This window comes from Plecotus auritus (genome assembly GCF_963455305.1).
Source record: "Plecotus auritus genome assembly, chromosome: X".
NCBI classification, from domain to species: Eukaryota; Metazoa; Chordata; class Mammalia; order Chiroptera; family Vespertilionidae; genus Plecotus; species Plecotus auritus.
This window is the reverse complement of record NC_137784.1, coordinates 97292041-97307270: the sequence shown is the minus strand read 5'-3', so window position 1 is coordinate 97307270 and position 15230 is coordinate 97292041. Positions and strand designations below refer to the sequence as shown.

The 15230-nt window shown below is 36.9% G+C and overlaps 1 protein-coding gene across 1 annotated transcript in view; it reads right to left on the bottom strand.

Moving 5' to 3' along the window:
• Positions 1-15230, bottom strand: part of WDR44 (WD repeat domain 44) — a 104158-nt gene that overhangs the window by 39709 nt on the left and 49219 nt on the right. The window contains exons 4-8 of the mRNA XM_080651920.1: positions 6319-6952; positions 5626-5753; positions 4453-4548; positions 2819-2955; positions 1745-1828 (exon numbers count right to left, since the gene is read on the bottom strand). Coding sequence (XP_080508046.1) covers positions 1745-1828; positions 2819-2955; positions 4453-4548; positions 5626-5753; positions 6319-6952 — 1079 coding nt within the window. The remainder of the gene's footprint in view (positions 1-1744; positions 1829-2818; positions 2956-4452; positions 4549-5625; positions 5754-6318; positions 6953-15230) is intronic.

The following is a 15230-nucleotide window of genomic DNA, read 5'->3' as shown; positions in this document are numbered from 1 at the left end:
CACACACACACACACACACACACACACACACACACACATCAATTGGTTGCCTCCTGTACATGCCTCAACTGGGGCAGGGATCAAACCTGCAACCCACGTATGTGCCCTGACAGGGAATTGAATCCAAGACCCTTTGGTGCCCAGACTGATGCTCTAACCACTGAGCAACACCGACCAAGATGATGATAAATCATTTTTAAAATCATTATAAGGTCTATGGTCCTATAATTCTGAAGTCATATTTTCTGCATAACTATAGGTTTATTACTACTTTAAGCAAGAAAACAGATAACTTAAACACTGTGGTGAGAACATCTCTAAAATATATATTTTTGAACCTTCTTCAATGGAATTTAATGTTCCATACGTTTCTTTCCTTAATAAATAGAGTCAGTTACCATCATTACTGTTCTTTAATATATTTAGGGCCTTTTAAATGGTTTGCAAGTGGGTCATAATATTAGTTTCAAACCTTGAAGACAACAGCGCAGAGCACAAGGAAGCCAGACTCTGGACCAATCTCTTCTGAACATCAGTTTACTCTAGCATTCAGTGCAAATATTCCATGTTGTATGAGTATCATAACATGAGAAAAAGTTGAAACACTGTCATACAAAATGTTTGTGCTATGTAAGAGTCCTTTTATTATTTTTCTGATTCCTCTCTTGTAATCAGAATATTATCAGACATTCTTATGTACTGAATTACAGGTTGTCCTAATTTGGTGCTTCTATTCTGTTGTAAACTCAGATACCAGATGACCAGATTTTTAGAAATTATGTAAGAAGTATAATGGCTTTAAAAAATGAGAGATTTTTCTTTTAGAAAAATGATGAGCTTTAATGCATGGAATAAAAAATACCTTTCCTAGATATTTATTTATCTCCTGAATAATTCCTAATTCTCTGGTTCCTGATAGTTGTCATTGCTAGATAGCCAAGGTCCAGATATCTGAAGGTGTTTTCATAGACCTGCGTTGTGGGTACAAACCTTTCCCAAAAATTCTCAAAGCTTTATTTGCTACACTTTCCACATTAAGAAAAGATGAGATTCGAGTGGAAAATTTGCTTTGGGACTGAATTATTTTATATTTACATTTATTTTATATTTTAGACTGAATTACTGCCAATTATGTGATTTGTGTATAATCAAGCACAATCTATATGCCCACCATTGTGTTAGGTTTCTGTAGGGCAAACATAAGAATGGCATGATCACAATCCTTTTGTAACATATGGTTTAGTTTTTAAATATCTATTTACCTTGTTGTTGTTTTTTAAATCAGAAAACAGTTTAAGGTAATATAAAATAAAGGGCAAACATAAGTTATAGAGACTAGAGTATCACTGAAATTGAGAAAAGGAAGGAATTTTCTACAAACTGAAGGAAGCTGGGAAGAATCTCATGTAGTTGGGTTTAGAAAGACAAAGGATTTGCACAGATAAAGAGAAAGGGAAAAGAAAACTTCAAGGACAATCAAGTTCTATTAACACTTCTGGTATCTACTGTGTGAAAAATTAATATAGGCATGATGCAAAATTTATTGATCATTTACTACATATTGGATACTCTATGACCAACACAGCCTCAAATACCTCATAATCCATTGGCTGGCATCAGGGAGTGGTGGTGGTAGATGGACTTATAAATTGGATAGAGCACAGATTTAAACTAGTATAATAGTTCTCATATTTTTTAAAAAACAAAAGCTTGAAATGAAGAAAAGGGATGTATTATAACTCACGTTTTCTGCTTTAACCTTCCACCATCAGTATCTGTTGGATGAGATTGTAATTTATCTTCATCGTCTGACTGTGCGGCATCATTACTACAAGAGGAAGAAGTAATTTTAAAAGAAGCCATTTCCCTAACATGTCTCAAAAATTTCTCTATATATACTTACTGTAGAATTAGCTAATCAGAGTAAAAAAAACTTTGTTAAAATGCTTTATATAAACTTAATTTAAATGATGACTGTGAGAATTTAAAGACTTGAAAGATCAAAGAAGACAATCTTTAAGCAAGGTGCAATGTACAAAATGCAAATGAATGCAATTTAGGAACTTAAGAAAAACCCAGGGCAAATAAGGCTTTCTGCTGGGCAAAACATGCTACCCAGAAATGACAAATTAACTTGTAAATATCTTCCTCCTCACTCACGAGGCACATCATGTATTGTACTTTAAAAGGCTTTGCTTTCACAGAAATGATTCTTCAGATCAGGAGTGGGGAACCTTTTTTTCTGCCAAGGGCCATTTGGATATTTATAACATCACTAGCGGGCCATATAAAATAATCCATTTAAAAATTAGCCTGCTATATTTGGTCAAACATTTAATTAACTCACCCTTCGCAGGCCAGATCAAATGATTTTGCAGGCCTTATATGGCCAGTGAACCGTAAGTTCCCAACCCCCACCTTAGATCTACATATAACCCACAGTAAAGTCAATTACCATACTCTAAAGCCATTTTCTGACCCTCTAAATTATATATAAAATCTCTGATCCTTAAGCAAGGTTTCAGAAGAACAGCATGACTGTTTAGCCTCAATATGTCTTAATACTATCTTTAGTATAATATAAATAATTTTAAAAGAAGAGAAACCAAATATTATGGGATTGAAGATATATATTCATTTCTCCTAATAATTGTGCAGTCCTAAGAGAGAACAAAATTTAAGAATATATACATTAACTATTTAATTCCAAATTAAAAAAAGGCTGAATAAAACCAAATTAGGGACTACCATAGTTCATAAACAGAGAAATCTTCACCGCTCTGAATGAAATACTACAAATAATAACATTAGATCATACCTTACATATTCCTTAGTCCTTCTCATGATGTGCAGAGTGAGAGGATTAATACCTGTTGGCAGTTTCTCTTCTGCAAGACTCAAAGGTATTTCTTCTCCAGTATCCAGGTTCTTAATCATTACACTGGCTAAAATTTCCTGAAGTATAACACCAAGAGAACTTACAATTTATGTATCCTTTTGAGTCTACAAAATCCTCAAAATTTTAAGCTAAGGACTTTCTAGATACATTCAGTACTGTGTACAATAATTTTTAACATTTTTAGTGAGATACAATTCATACACTGCAAAATGCACTCATTTAAAGCATACATAGTTAAATGATTTTGAGTATATTCACAGAGTTGTGCAACCATCACCATTATCTAAGTTCAGAACATTTCTACTACCCCCAAAAGAAATCCCATACCCATTTGCTTTCATATCTTATTCCCCCTCTCTTTCCAGTCCCTGGCAATCACTAATCTACTTTTTGTGTCTATGAATTTGTTTATGCTGGACTTTTCAAATAAATGTAATCATATAGTATGTGGTCTGTTGTGACTGGCTTCTTTCACTTAGCACTATGGTTTCAAGGTTCATCCATGTTGTAACCACGTATCAGAACATAATTCCTTTTAATTGCTGAAAAATAGTCCATGTGAATGGATATATCACATTTTATTTACCCATTTATCAGTGATGGGCGTTTGTGTTGTTTCCACACTTTGGCTATTATGAACACTTGTGTATTTACGCAGACATGTGTTTTCATTTCTCTTTGGTATATATATTGGAGTAGAATTTCTACATCATGGTAACTCGATGTTTAATTTTTTGAAAAACTGCCAAACTATTTTCCAAAGTACAATAATTTTTTTAAATGTTGTTTACAAGAAACAAAAAACTAAGATTTTGCTTTAAAACTTCATTCTGAATAAATTGGCCAATAGATATATACTAAATTTTAGTGGTAAGAAGTATTGACTACACTACATCATCTAACAAGCATGAAAACATATACATATCTATAATGTCAAGTTCTTTTTAAGCCCACTTTCTATAAAATATAGGCCTTGCTTTCAATATATTTATTCCACCATATAATTGTGTGAAAGGGCAAGTTTAAGTCAGAGTTGCAAACTTCAACATATTAAAAAAACAAAACCTAAGATGATCTTCACTTTCATTTTTTCTTCTACATTATGATTTTTTTGGCCTAATAACAATAAATAAAAAATTTTAATCATAGAAAATATACATGATATACAATTTATCATTTTAACAATTTTTAAAAAATATATTTTATTGATTTTTTACAGAGAGGAAGGGAGAGGGATAGAGAGTTAGAAACATCGATGAGAGAGAAACATCGATCAGCCGCCTCCTGCACACCCCCTACTGGGGATGTGCCTGCAACCAAGGTACATGCCCTTGACCGGAATCGAACCTGGGACCTTTCAGTCCGCAGGCTGACGCTCTATCCACTGAGCCAAACCGGTTTCGGCAACAATTTTTAATGGTATAGTTCAGCGGCATTAAGTATGTTCACATTGCTATGCAACTATCATCACCATCCATCTCCAGAACTTTTTCACCTTCCCATTATGGTTTTTGTATTTTATGTTTTTAAGAACAAAAAATATATAATTATACCTCATCAGTAAGCTCTCTTCCAGAGTTGGATCTAGGTCTCTGAGGGCCCATCACTTCACCTGCTATTGTCTGCCCATCAGGTGCTTTTCCATTTTCCTGAAATTATAATTTCATAAACAGAAAGTAGACTGAATCGATTTTTATAAATATTCAATTACTCATTACTACACACATTTCTAAAAAAATTCCATAATTCAGATAATGGAGCCTACTGAAAATGTAAATGGAATACTCCATTTCAGCCCTTTATTACTCTCAGAATTCTGAAAAACATTAGGTACCCAAACTATTGCCGTCCATGCAATGTCTTAGTCTTGAAGCAAAGAAATGTTCTATTTGAACCTGATCCCAAAGCAGTTCTTTACTAGTAGAGTGCTAGCACAAAGACTGCCATTGTTCAGGGCTAGATTTATAGATAACTCTTTCTGTAAAGAGCCAGTTAATAAATATTTTAGGTTTTTTGCTTCACACATAGTACCTGTCACATATTTTTTTTATAAACATCCTTGAAAAAGTAAAGACGATTCTTAACTTGGGGACCCTACAAAACAGGCTACTGCCAACCATTGCTCTACAGCTATGAAAGGCTATATATTGTCTTATCTCCCAGTTTGCTAACCTTCCCCAATCACAGCTACTACATAAGCAAGCCTTGAGTCCAAGAATTTGGCTGTGGTAAAATTCATGTTATCAAGTCCTTTCCATTGCTTCCTATGTAGATATATATAGCATAGTGTATGAAGTTTGTTTTCATTAGGAAGAAATTATAAAAAATAAAAGTCCTCAATTTTATCCACTACAGTTCAGGTAAATGAAGATTGTAGTTGGTGTTTATTAATATCAATATTACACACAGCAGCATCTGTCATTTTTTGAATGCCTGCTACATGGCCAGGTACTTGGTATACTTTATTCATTTCATCCTTGCAAGAAACCTTCAAGGAAGGTTTCCCTTCATTTTATCAATGGGGCATCTGAGACTCAGGTGTTAAATAGCTTCCTGGAGTTACCCAACTACTTAGTAGCAGAGTTGGACAAAGGATGTAAGGAGTCCAGGTTTTGGGGATAAGAAAATATCTGGCCTGGAGAAGAAAGAAAGTTTGATAATCAACAAACCAGCAAGTTGAGGAAATTTGACAAAGCCTATATAAAATATAACATGAATTCACCAACCTGGGCAGTAACTATTTTATCTCCACTGGTAGCACTTGCCAAATCAAGAGAAGGCTGAGAATCCTTGACTGTACTCTCTGAAGCCATGCTTGTAGTCAGAGTATCAGATGTAATATTGTCTCTGGGAACTGTAATAATAATAATAATAATAATAATAATAATAATAATAAAATATTTATATAGGACTTTATACATTACTTGAAAAGTGCTTTAACCTTTATTTGTCTGATTCTTATAACAATCCTGTGACAAAAGTGGTTTTATTACTCTCATTTTATATATGGGGAGACTAGGATTCAAACAAGTTATTTGAATTCCTCAAGGCTATACAACTTATACATTAAGAGATCCAGTGCTCAATAAATTTAATTTAGAAATTAAAAAGTAAAAAAAAAGAGCGATCTAGGACTTGAATTAAAATCTTAACTCTCAAATACCATATTCTTTTCACCACACCACACTGGCTCTCCAATGATAACAGATTTGAAAGTTTGAAGTCTGCTGAAATGTTCAATTATAATAATGTAACTAATCACCAATATAAATATTTTCACTTTTTATTACTAAAATAATTTTTACTACTTGGTCATCAATGTAGTTTACATAACATAAACTAAAACAAAGTAACAAATTTAAACAAGTTCAACTCAAAAATATCCTCACAAAAGTACTTATTTCTCAATTAATACTTGCCATCCAGATCGGGTGTTTTAAGAGCCTCAAACTCCAATTCACTTTTCTTTTTTCTTGGTGGTGGAGCAGGTCGAGATGGAGGTGGTGGTCTAGGGGGTGGGAAATTAGTTGGAGGGGGTGGGCGTGCTGGAACAGGCTTTTTTGTACTAGCCACTATATCAGGTTCTGGAGTAAGCTGTCTTGGGGGTTTGGCAGGAGCCAATTCTTCCACAGTAGCAAAATCTTTAGCAGATGAGGAGCTTGAAGATTCAGATTCTAGAACATCACTTCCTTTGATTTCCACGGCTTCCTTGTTCAGTACTTCTGTTTCAGTTTCAGGCACATTAAGCTGCTCAGTTGAACTTATTTCAGTTAACTTAGTGGTTTCATCTACTGGCTTCTCACAGGTGTCATTGGAAGGAAAACATTTTTTTGGTTCTAATTCAGTTTCTTCAGATGTATTCTGACTCTCTGCCCTTTTGGAATATTCCTGTAGGACTAGACCTGTGGCTAACAGTCCAGGTATATTAAGATCTGTTCCAGCCACGAGAGGACTGGCAGTAGCCTGATCAGACTGTCCTTTTCCTTTGGAATCCAAAGAGTCATCGTCAAGCTGAAGTACTTTCTGAGTCTCCTCAATAATACTTTCAATAATCTGATGAAAAGTTAAAAAGCAATTTTTAAAAATGAAGCCATTTACAAGAACATAGTAACAGCTACTCATTTATATAGTACTTACTATGTGTCAGATAATGCTATCATCATATACAAATGAGGGAGCTAAGGTAGAGAGGAACCAAATGTTTTGTACTAGGTCACAAAGCTTGTAAGTGACAAAGCTGGCACAAAACTAGGGAGTTTGGTTCAAGAATCTGCACTCTTAACCATTATAATAGGGCTAGTACATGTAATCACAAAAGCTTAGTCAACACTGTATAATAAAGTTCAAACATAAATTTACATTTAGACTCTTCATGTCATAGTTCATTTACATATTTATTCCAAGATAGTTGTAGTAACAGCCTGCTAATTTGAGCCTAGTTAACAAAATCATGAGAAGCAAAACCACCTAGTACAAGAATTCAAATTGTTTATCTCAAGCCTATGACAGGAAAAACCAGCAGATACAAGGATATTAATGTTCTTAAACAGAATATACATAATACCCAATATTCAGAGGGATGCCAGGACCATGAAATAAGTTCAAACAGCCTTGGCTGATATGGTTCAGTTGGCTTAGAGTCATCCCATGCATTGAGAGGTCACCGGTTCAATTCCCAGTCAAGTCACATAACCGGTAAGGGTGCATACAGGAGGCAACCAATTGATATTTTTCCCTCACATTGATGTCTCACTCTCTCCCTCTATCCCTCCCTCCTTCTCTCTAAAATCAATAAAAATATTTTAAAAAGAGTTCAAACAGCCAACTCACTATGTGTTTTCCCCACTTTATTTCTTTTTTTTAAAATATATTTTTATTGATTTCAGAGAGGAAGGGAGAGATGGAAACATCAATGACAAGAGAAAATCATTGATTGGTTGCTTACTGCATACCCCCTACTGGGGATTGAGCCCTGGCATGTGCCCTGACCAGGAATCAAACCATGACCTCCTGGTTCATAGGTCGACTCTCAACCACTGAGCAACACCAGCTGGGCATCCCCCTTTATTTCTTTTCTATATCTAAAAAGTACAGATAGTCTTTCTATGTATTCTATCAACATTTAGAAGAAAATATATTTTCTACCCAGTCCTGTCATTATTGACAATAAATCTCCCAGCCCACTTATCTTTCCACCATGCCCAATCATGGATGACTTCTGCTTTCTCAATTCCTCGGCTCCAGAAAGCTAAGAGAACATGGCACATGCTAACTTGAACTGCATGTTATTGCTAATGAATAAGAAGTGAAGACATAGAGACAGGCCAGCATAGTCTACAGTTTCAAAAACTTGTCTATAAATGGGAGAGGATGCAAGAAAGTGACCCAGCATTTTTATAAACTGAGGGGAAGGATCCAAGGGAAAGGATGGAAACAAAGTTCTGGAGAAGAAAAGAAAGAAGGTCTACTGTGCATTAGATCTAGCACACACATTCTCTATTTAATCATCAAATAAGCTTTGTGAGGTAGTTAGAGTAACTCCTTTCTACAAAACAGGTATCTGAGGTAAAGGCATTAAGAATTTTGCCCAAGGTTCTATAGCTAGTAAGCTACAAAGTCAAAACTGAAATCCAGGTTTTTCTCAAAAAGCCACACTACTATGGACAGGAAAATAAATTCTCAACAATGATATGAAAAAGAGATTAAAGATGAAAACAAGCTGACAGGTAAGGGAAGTATGAGATGATGAAAAGGAGTGAATTCAGGTTTCTTAGTCTCTAAAGTCTAGATGCAGTAAGAAACAAGGTCATCTGCTGAAAGTGAGTGGGATACTAGTGGGCACAGTAAGAATGAGGTGAATGTAAATGTTTGAAATAATCACTATGCATAATGGAAAGATCCATGCCATTAGAGGGGTCAAAATGAGGTTGAAAATCATAAGACATTCCTAATCCGTTATCTGAGAACAATCTCTCCCTTCTCTGAACCCCCAACATTTTTACTGTTTATTACAGTATGAGCTATAATATAAATACAAGGTAGTATATGGGCTAGCTCTGTACAAATACTTACTCCACACAGGATAATTAGTTTTTGGGAAGCAAGGCCCATGCTTTCTAACTCTTCATATGCTACCATAATACCTATTTACAGTGTCAACCCTTGTATTTTTCCTCTGTGTTTTAGGAGATAGCAAACAGGAAAAGAGCAAGAGAACAGTGAGAATAAAAACCAAGATGGAGATGATCATGCTAAAGCAACTGTTTGCTTCACATTACCTTTCTGCTTCAAAGAACTCATTGCTTTCCCAGTAATTATAAAATAAAACCCAGATGTTTCAGTATGACATAAGGCATTCCCATAATCTGGCCTTAACTGTGGTCTCTAGACTTGCCCTCAAACATTTTGCACATTAATCATCTTCGTGCCTTTCTTTGGTTGTTCCTTTCCTCTCCTATCTCTGCCTGCCCAAATCTTACCCATTCATCAACATATTTGCTAGTGTTATCTCCAATAAGGGTTTAATCTCCAACACTTACAGGGAACTCATACAACTTAACAAAAGGAAGATAAACAACCCAATAAAAAAATGGACAACTGACCTAAATAGATACTTTTTGAAAGAGGACATAAGGAAGGCCAAGAGACATAAGAAAACATGCTCAAAGTCACTAATCATCAGAGAGAAGCTAATCAAAACAACACCTGTCAGAATGGCTATCATCAACAAATCAACAAACGACAAGTGTTGGCGAGGATGCTGAGAAAAAGGAACCCTCTTGCACTGCTGGTGGGAATGCAGACTGGTGCAGCCACTGTGGAGAACCATATGGAATTTCCTCAAAAAAACTAAAAATGGAACTCCCATTTGACCCAGTAATCCCACTTCTAAGAATATATCACAAGAAACTAGAAACACCAATCAGAAAGGAAATATGCACTCCTATGTTCATAGCAGCACCATTTACAATAGCTAAGATTTGGAAACAGCCTAAGTGCCCATCAGCAGATGAGTGGATTAAAAAACTGTGGTACATCTACACAATGGAATACTATGCTGCAGTAAAAAAGGAGTTCCTACCATATGCAACAGCATGGATGGAGCTGGAGGAGCATTATGTTAAGTGAAATAAGTCAGTCAGAGAAAGATAAATATCACATGATCTCACTCATTTGTAGAATATAATGAACAACATAAACTGATTAAAAAAACAGATCCAGAGACAGAGAAGCATCAATCAGACCATCAAACCTCAGAGGGAAGGTAGGGGAGGGTGAGGGTAAGAAGGAGAGATCAACCAAAGGACTTGTATGCATGCATATAAGCATAACCCATGGACAGACACCAGGGGGGTGAGGGCATGAGTGGGGTGGGGCGGTATTACATATGTAATACCTTAATCAATAAAAAAAAGAAACCCAGCTCAGATGCTACTTCCTCCCTGAAGTCTTCCTCATTCCTAGCCCCAAGCGGTCTCCTTTTGTGTTCTTATAATAGTTTCTAAGTTTACTTGAACACTTATTATATTACATCCAGTTTCCTCCTCTACTAAAATGTATGCTACTGAGAGCATGGATTGTGTTCTGGTGCAGGGTATATCCCACAGCCTTTATTATTAATGTACGATACTTAATTCAATTGAAAACGCTGCAACTTAAAAGGTGATACCTAGAGTCTTAAGCCTCACTCTCTGTCCCATGGTGTTTACTCACTTTTTCCAGCTCCTAAAATCTACTTAAAAATCACTATTTTTCTTCTACTAACTATAGTTACCAATCTGTAATTTACCCTAAGAAAAAAGTCTCTTTTAAAGGTGATCTCCTGGCTTGTGCAGCGACAATCAACCACTGTGCAACACTGGCCAGGAAAGAAAAAAATTATTACAAGGGGGAAAAAAAGCTCTAGTGGAAAAAGTAGAAACATTTCAAGCTTTCAACAATAAAAACAGCTAGACACATGTGAGAGACATTTGCTTGATGGAAACTGATATGTCAAATGAAAACAGTATTGAAATATGATGAAAATCTAAAAATGGTAAAAGACAAAGGTAGAACACAAAATTCTATCTACACTACAATTAGGAAAAAGAATATGCAAATAGGTGAGAACCAGAAGGAAATGCTGAAAAATCAAGATTGCTGTTTGATTTTAATTGCAGGCAATTTCTGATTAAAAAAAAAAAAAAAAGGTACCACTCGAGGATATGTTATTATTGATTTGAGAGAGAGAGAGGAATGGAGAGAGAAACAACAACGTGAGAGAGAAACATCAACTGGTTGCCTCCTGTGTGTGCCCCAACTGGGAAGCGAACCCACAACCTAGGTACGTGTCCAAATTGAACCCGCAAACTTTTGGTGTACGGGTCGATGCTCTAACCAACTGAGCCACCTGGCCAGAGTGGCACCATTCATTTTTTTATGTTGATACATAGTACCACAATTTCTCCCCAAAAGAAAAAATGTCCTTTTAAAAGAAAAAGTATGATCAATATTGAAATATGCAGTCCATTAGATTTTTAAATTCCATAAAGGTAGAACAATGGATCTCCATTGGGGGTGAGTTGGCTCGACACTCTCCCTAGACATTTGGTGATGTCTGGAGATATTTTTGGTTGTCATGATGGGGTGGGGGAATCTATTGGTATCTAGTGGTGGGAGCCGGGGAGGCTGCTAAATATCCTACAATGCACAGAACAGTCTCCCCTTCCTTCCAAAAAAGAATTAGCCAGCCCCAAATGTCAATAATGTTATCGCTGAAAAACTCTAGGGTAGAGAATGTGTCATCTTGTTGATTTCTGGAAACCTAATGGCTAGAAAAGTGCCTAGGGCGCAGAAAACACTCAACATGAATGAACACACACCATCCTTTCTCCTTGGGGTTTATCCTGATACTGTGAACTAACCCATTGTCAAACTTTTTATCTTGTGCTCAGTCTCATCTAATAAACCAAATTCTAAAGCTTCATAGGATCAATTCTTTATAATGTATCAAAGGCACTATGAGTAATGACTTCTTATAACTTCCAACTTCTAAAGACATCAAAATTTGCTACACGGAGTTTCTAATACCTTTAACACTTGGTAGTAACCTGAAGAGTAGTTATAACTTATTTTAATACAAATACAAGCATAAAACTAAAGACACATTATAAAATATTTTTTCTAAGTACTGTTTCAAAACAGAGGGGAAGGAGGCTGGGGGGAGGTTGAAGAAGGTAAAGGGACTCAAATATATGGTGATGGAAGGAGACTAAACTTAGGGTGATGAACACATAAAGCAATATACAGATGATGTATTATAGAATTATACAATGGAAATTTATATATTTTATTAACAAATGTCATTCCAATAAATTTAATAATACAAATATGGTTTCAAGAATAAATTACCAATTATAAAATGACTTCTAAAAAGCCTGATGATCTTCAATGACAAATTCAACAGATTCAAGGAACATTTCTGAACATCCACCATGTACAGACCATTATACTATACTTAATATAGAAAATTTTCTACTTTAAATATACCATGTAAAAAATAAAAATAAAATAAATAGTATGGCTGGTGTGGCCCAGTGGTTGAGCATCGACCTATGAATCAGGAGGTTATGGTTGGATTCGTGGTCAGGGCAATGCCTGAGTTGTGGGCTCCATCCCCAGTAGGGGGTGTACAGGAGGCAGCAGATCAATTAGTCTCATCATTGATGCTTCTATCTCTCTTTCCCTCTCCCTTTATCTCTGAAATAAACAAAATGTTTTTAAAAAATAAAATCAATACGAACTGAGGGAAAAATGGCGGTGGAATAGACAGACGTGTTCCGAGCCTTGTCCCGGAGCAGAAAGAAAGAACAGCGGAGGGCTGCACGAGGAGTGTTTGTTGGCAAGTTGGGGGACAGCTGAACTCCAGAAGAAGGTGGGGGACTGCTAGACGGGGTTCCCCTGACCGGACAGCCCCCAGTAAGGCTGGGTCCCCTCCCGGAGCTGTGGGCTTGGATGCGGAGTCTGCGCCATCTTGAACTGGAAAGTGGAGCTTATCGGAAGCCTGAGAATCCACAACTGCGGCACCCAAGGAACAGCTGTGAGCCCCAGAACAACGCTCCCCAATTGGCGCAAACACACGGGTTCAGAGGAGCTCTACACTCCACCACGGAAAGGTCAGATTTCGCCTGGGATAAGGTGAGGTCTCTGGTCCCAGCGCGAGAGAGGAACGCGCGTTTTGCGGGAGCTGGAGGACCAGGGAAGTCTGTGCCTAGAAAAATCCGTGGCTGTTGGGGCTGGCGTGATCTGTGAATGTGGAAGGGGGTCCTCAGAGCTGATAACAGAAGGGCTGTATAAAAAGCAACCCATTTTGATCTGAAGTGCAGGGACACCCTAAGAATTTCAGGGGTGTGCCGGCTGCCTAGACTTACGCGCAGCCCCGGAGTTCGCACACTTGGGCTTTTTCCTCTTCAAATCCTTGCTGCTGATTACTAAGCCCAATACATAGGATCACCCAGTTGGGGACACCCTGAGAGACTGCAGGGGAAAGTTGTTTTTCTGGAACCTGGGGATCGGAGCGGGGAGTAACCATCGGAGAGCCAGCTCTGAGGCAGCCCACTCCCACAAACTGGTAGTGAGTGCCACAGGGAAAGAAGGCTTTAACACTGCCTAGAGAGGCCATAGATAGACCCGGAAGTCAATCCAGAAACACTGCCACCCAGGGGTTGAATCACAAATTGACTCTTGTGTAATCAAAAATAAAGGAATACGAGAAATTAAGACACACTGCCTGCTTAAAATCAGGACTGGCTTACAACACTGAAGAGCAGTGGAACGCAGGGAACTGCAATACTGTCCGGACTGAGAAACAGGCATGCCAAACAGAACAACAGAGGAAGTGAATGACCTTCACTACTCCACATTATATTTTTATTTTTTTTATTTTCATTTTTTGCATCTTTTACTCAAGAAACTAATTTTTTTTCTTTTTTCCTCACTTGATTTTACCTTTTTAATTATTACATTTTTATTTTCAAGCCGTATTATTACTACTGCTATTTTATCTTTTTTTTTTAAGTGTCATTTTATTTTCTCTTCATTTTATTTTGGGATTAGTGTTCTACATTCTATTTTTATCTTTCCTTTAGCATCGTTTTACTCTATTTCAACTCTACCTTTATGCCATCACTCTCTTCCTATCCTTCCCCTTTTCGGTGTCCTGTTTATCTTACCCCTTTCCTGCTTTAGATTTTCCCTATTCTTCCTGTTTACCCCTGGTTAAAATTCCACCCTACTTTCATATCTAATCTCCAATCCCCTGCTCCAAGTCCATACACACCTCTCTCTTCGCTGTCTTAACTATCCAAAAAATTGTTTTTCTCTCTGTCCTTTTGTTGTTGTTCGCTTGAATGTAGATTATATCAAATTTTTATGCTTTTTTGTGAGATTGTTTTTTTTTTAAAATATATTTTATTGATTTTTTACAGAGAGGAAGGAAGAGGGATAGAGAGTTAGAAACATCGATGAGAGAGAAACATCGATCAGCTGCCTCCTGCACACCTCCCACTGGGGATGTGCCCGCAACCAAGTTACGTGCCCTTGACCGGAATCGAACCTGGGACCTTTCAGTCCGCAGGCTGACGCTCTATCCACTGAGCCAAACCGGTTTTGGCATTTTGTGAGATTGTTTTGCTTATTCTTCTTTTGTTTATTTTTTTTTGTTTGTTTTGTGCTTCTGCTTTCCCTTGCCTCACTCAATATTAGTTGGTGTTATAGTTTGTATTAATACCCAGGTACTTGTTGCTGGCATTTGCTGGGATTAGTGATTGTTCTACTGGAGTTTTATCCCCAATATATATAGTCTGTTCCCCTTTCTCTCTGAGTCTCTTTCTTGTATCTCTTACTTTTTTTTTCTTTCCCTTTTCCCAATTTTATTTTGACGCTCCTTTTTTTTTTTCTTTTCTTCTTCCTTTCTTTTTCCTCTTCTTCTTTCTCTCCTATCCCCTAATTTGCCTTTCTCTGGTGGTCACCTTTATTGGAGGTTATTAATATCGTGAATACATTTCTGTTCAGTGCCTTGTGTGTTGTACCTGGTAGTGCTGTATTTTGTGCCTTTAAATCAACGCAGGAGAGACAGAACTACATAACCAGACACCCAGAGAAGAGAGACCATGGGGAGACAAAGAAACAGCCTGCATATGAAAGAAAAGCAGGCATCACCAGAAAAGGAAGTAAACGAAATGAGGGCAAGCAACCTTCCAGAAAAAGAATTCAGAGAAATGGTCATAAGGTGGCTGAAAAGAATGGAAGACCAATTCGACAATATGAGCAATAACCAAGAGGAAATGAAGAA